The sequence below is a fragment of the Halichoeres trimaculatus genome, unplaced genomic scaffold (genome assembly GCF_033239565.1).
Source record: "Halichoeres trimaculatus isolate MK-OKI-2021-1 unplaced genomic scaffold, fHalTri1.1 fHalTri1_scaffold_3, whole genome shotgun sequence".
NCBI lineage: Eukaryota > Metazoa > Chordata > Actinopteri > Labriformes > Labridae > Halichoeres > Halichoeres trimaculatus.
Genome location: NW_027437181.1, coordinates 17,858,022 through 17,862,186, shown reverse-complemented (window position 1 = coordinate 17,862,186; position 4,165 = coordinate 17,858,022). Strand labels below are relative to the sequence as shown.

The 4,165-nt window shown below is 37.6% G+C and overlaps 1 protein-coding gene across 1 annotated transcript; it reads left to right on the top strand.

The window, feature by feature from the left end:
* The first annotated feature begins 509 nt into the window (after positions 1–509).
* On the top strand, positions 510–3,585 carry calca (calcitonin/calcitonin-related polypeptide, alpha). The gene is made up of 5 exons (XM_074666857.1): positions 510–598; positions 1,016–1,107; positions 1,272–1,397; positions 2,572–2,752; positions 2,927–3,585. The coding sequence occupies exons 2-4, from the start codon at positions 1,022–1,024 to the stop codon at positions 2,732–2,734; spliced, it is 375 nt and encodes a 124-aa protein (XP_074522958.1). The 5' UTR covers positions 510–598; positions 1,016–1,021; the 3' UTR covers positions 2,735–2,752; positions 2,927–3,585.
* Positions 3,586–4,165: the final 580 nt, after the last annotated feature.

Below are 4,165 nucleotides of genomic sequence, written 5' to 3'. Positions count from 1 at the left end.
CAATTGCTATCCTTAAAAGATTTCAAATTTTGTAGTATTTCATCTATTTACCACTCTGTATGTGATTCAAAAAAGACACAGTACATCTTTGTTCCTAAATACTTTTGTTAAAACACCTTCATGTCATGAAAGTATACATCAATAACAATACTACTTGTAAATTCTGTTTAGGGCCCTTTATAGCTATATCACATGTAATTCCAGCCTGCTGGTCCACATCTTTATGGTGTATCAGTTAAAAAGAAAATTAGCTGTCAGTGCTTTGATTTTGTAATTTATTACTCATAATTTGCTTTAACCATGAAAGAACTACAAATCTGACTTCAAACTGGTTCAACTGGTTCCTTTGAGAAAATACATTGATGATTTTTTTGGGCTCCACCTCTTTTATTGGCTCACAGTAAATGACGTAGGACTTCTGATTGGCTAACAGTTTGATGTAAAACGCTCCACTAGCCAATGGAGTATGATCAAGTCCTCACACAGTTCATACAGAAACCCATGGGGAATGTATATAAAACCCTGTACTGTTGGGAGCACTCGGCAGATTCACAAGTGAGTCTGACTTATACTTCTTCATCTCCACTGTTATCTTAAGGTGAGTACAGATAAACAATTTTCTGTGTTAGTGATTGCTCAAAGTGTGTGATCACTGTTGAATATTAGACATGAATAATGTTGTTGTTTTTTTGTAAGGGTATAAAAGAGAGGCAACTGTACTAGAGTACAGGAGAAACATCTTTAGTGGTCTAATGACATACTATGGAGAGTGCAGCCAATTTTGGTAATGGAAAGAGCTGCTGGCTTCAAGTTTCCCTGTGCGACTAATAATTATTCAACCTGCTTCTGAAACTTCAGCAGCACTAATAGAGAGTGAGTGAGAGAGAAAGGGATGGACAGAAAGAGGAATCATTTAGCTGCGAGAACATGCAGTTAAAAAAATACACAATTGGTGGAAAAGCTCTTCCTGATACCTTTTTGTTCTAGCTTGTTGTATTATATCTGTGTTCCACAGGGAAGTATGATCATGTTGAAACTGTGGACTCTCCTTCTTGCCTACACACTGATGGTTTGTCAGATGTACGTCTCACAGGCAGCTCCCTCCAGGTGAGAGTTATTAGGCATTATTCTGAAGAGTGCAATATTTAGTATTTCATAGCCCAATACAGATCATTCACAATTAGTCTTTATATCTTTGTACACTTAACAACAAAAAAAAATTACATTTCTAAAGAGGCATTATTAACATTGCCCTGAATATTTGAACCTAGTAAGGAGTCGATGTCAGATGGACTCACACTATCAGATGATGATGCTCAGAAGCTGCTCAGAGCAATCAAGGATTTCATGCAGATCACTTCTGATGAACAAGACCCTCAAACAACTGATGGAAACAGGTATGCATTTTACTACAGTTAACCTGGTGATGAAAACAAGTTTAAAGTGTACTTTGACTGTATTTAAGTTGCAGTACGCAAAATATAACATATTTTGTTAAAAGTTAAACAGCTCCACCTTTGCAAAATGATGGAGGTATATACAGTAAAATTCATGTCAATTTACTCTCTGACATAACCCCTTTATGCATGAATTGCACTTACTCATCCATTCACCATTTCATATTCCTGAAAGAGACTTTGTCAGAAAATTGAGAAGGGCATGATATACATTATGAATAAACATCACATCCAGAAAATAAATTAAAAGCATGAAAAATCATCCTTAGTATGTTGGTGAACCAGATGTTTGCATAAGCCTGTTGGATCTGTTAGCATGCACTGCAATGGTTATTTTACTAGACCCTTTATAAAAGCATGGCAGTTTAGAGAAACAATGTGCATGTCATAAATAACACTCATCTGCATGTCAGTTACTGTAAGCCTGTTTCTGCATGTTTGTCTCTGTGTCTAACAGCCTGGATAGACCCATGTCTAAACGCTGCACTGGCTTAAGCACTTGTGTGCTGGGCAAACTCTCCCAGGATATTCACAAACTGCAAACGTATCCCCGCACAGACGTGGGAGCAGAGACGCCTGGGAAGAAGCGCAGCCTGTCTCAGTCACAGAAACACTTCAGCTTCTCAGTTGAAAGCCCTACTGTTTAGAAAAATCTGTTTTCTTTCTGCTTGTTCATTCAGCTTGATCAATGCAAACGACTGCAGATGCATGTGGATCCTGTGCTGCACCCACCAGCAGACATTCGATTTTTGACAGAGACCTAAAAACTTTGGATCACCCAAAGATGCAAATCATTGGCAGTTTAAAAAAAAACATTAAAAGCTTATTACTGGTGTTAACTTTTTTGTCCCCTCACCATAGTAATGTCCCTCTTATAACTTAACTGATTGATCTTTTATTATGGAGCTCTTATTGATTTAGTCATGTCTGAAAACAAACAAAGTCACTAAATTAATAAATGAATGGAGAAAAAGGTAAGCATTACTTTAAATGCCTAATTAACACATCATTAGTGAAATTACACTTATTGCTTCTGTAGTTTTAAGTATCTTGTTTCAAGCCTTATGATCTTTACTGTCATAAAAAAAAGTGTTAACTCTTTTTTTTTTACAAGTAATGTCACAGCACAGAAGCGGGCATGCAACACAGCAACATGTGTCACTCACCGCTTGGCTGACTTTCTGAGTCGGTCAGGAGGGCTGGGATACTCAAACTATGTTCCAACCAACGTAGGAGCCCAAGCATTTGGCAGACGGAAGCGGCATGGCTCTTTGTGAGCACAAGACTGATACAAGGTATGTTAGTTAGAAAATGTTAGAAAACAGGCTCAATCACAAAGATTTTCTTGGAAGTTATGCTTGGAAATTCTGATATGTTTATTTATGAACCACATGCAGGAGGATCCTCACTGAAATGTACAAAAAACAGCATTACCAACTGCATTGATTGTCATGGTTTTGTTTCTCTAGGTTCAAGTGCCTCCTTGAGTGCAAAACTGCATCATCATCATCATCTCTCTATGATCACCTGGAAACAAGAGCATAATCCTCTTAAAACATGGACAGATGTCTTGCTTCTGGAATCCACCACCAGAAAATTGTCAGTATTTAAATGTTAGTCTGTGCTTTGATGAAGATATGGGTAGCATTGGTATTATTGTCATCCTGGGAGGTAGATAATTTTGCAGAGGGGATACATGTAGACAGCTTACTCTGTATTGGCCTGAGCCTCAGCTGTAGATCTGACCTGTGTCTGTAGCACAGTGTGTGAAGCTGGAAGTCCTGTACTGTATAACAAAGCCCACGGCTGACTTGTTTCTTGCTCGAAAGCATGTTGTTACATTCCACTGTGGTGAAAAATGCAACTGTGAAAAATGTGTTCACTTATTAATAGTGTAATAATTGTGAACTGAAAGCAAAATAAATTGTATTTTAGCTACATTTGGCTTTTTCTATCCCTGTTTCTCTGTTTATCCAACATCATCTATGAACCATACTTTTCTTTGTTTCATAACAATAAGGCACACAATGATGAAAACAATGAGTGCTTGGGGAATCAAACTCCACAGGAATAGAAAGAACACAATGAAGTTTGCCTCACACACTACGATTTTAACACTCAATAAAGTTCTATCTGCCATAAAATAAAAGTTATCTGGTGTTATCTGTTTTGCACAACTATGAGGGTATCACTGAAGTTGGACTAGTTCACATTTGGGGTTTTTCTTTCTGTCCTGGACCCATTTTGCCCTCTGGTGGTTGAAATGAGTTACCACCAGTTTTCCTTGGACACAGCCTTTCTCATCAAAATGAAATGTTGCTATGTGCCGTCCAACAGATCAATGAGTTTTTAACACAGCTTTTCTAAACATCCCAGTTCATTTTGGAAGTGGACATTGTTTTACTTTGCACACAGAAATGACAGTACAAAAACTACCAGGGTCAAATTTATTAGCCTCCTGCAGGCCAAGAAAAATGCCACCTCTACAGCAGAGACACCTTCAAGCCAGATTAAAGTACACCAAGGACAATTAAGAAAAAGATTAGGGTTACTAGAAGCATTTTTTTTTTCATCAGATGCAACCAACCAAAACTCTTTGGTCTTAGAGATTTTGATTATGTTCAAAGAAGGGCGGGAGAGGCCAGAATAAAACTAGGATGTGTGGATCAACTGTGTTAAAAATGCGTTGTTCAGTTTTTATAACATTT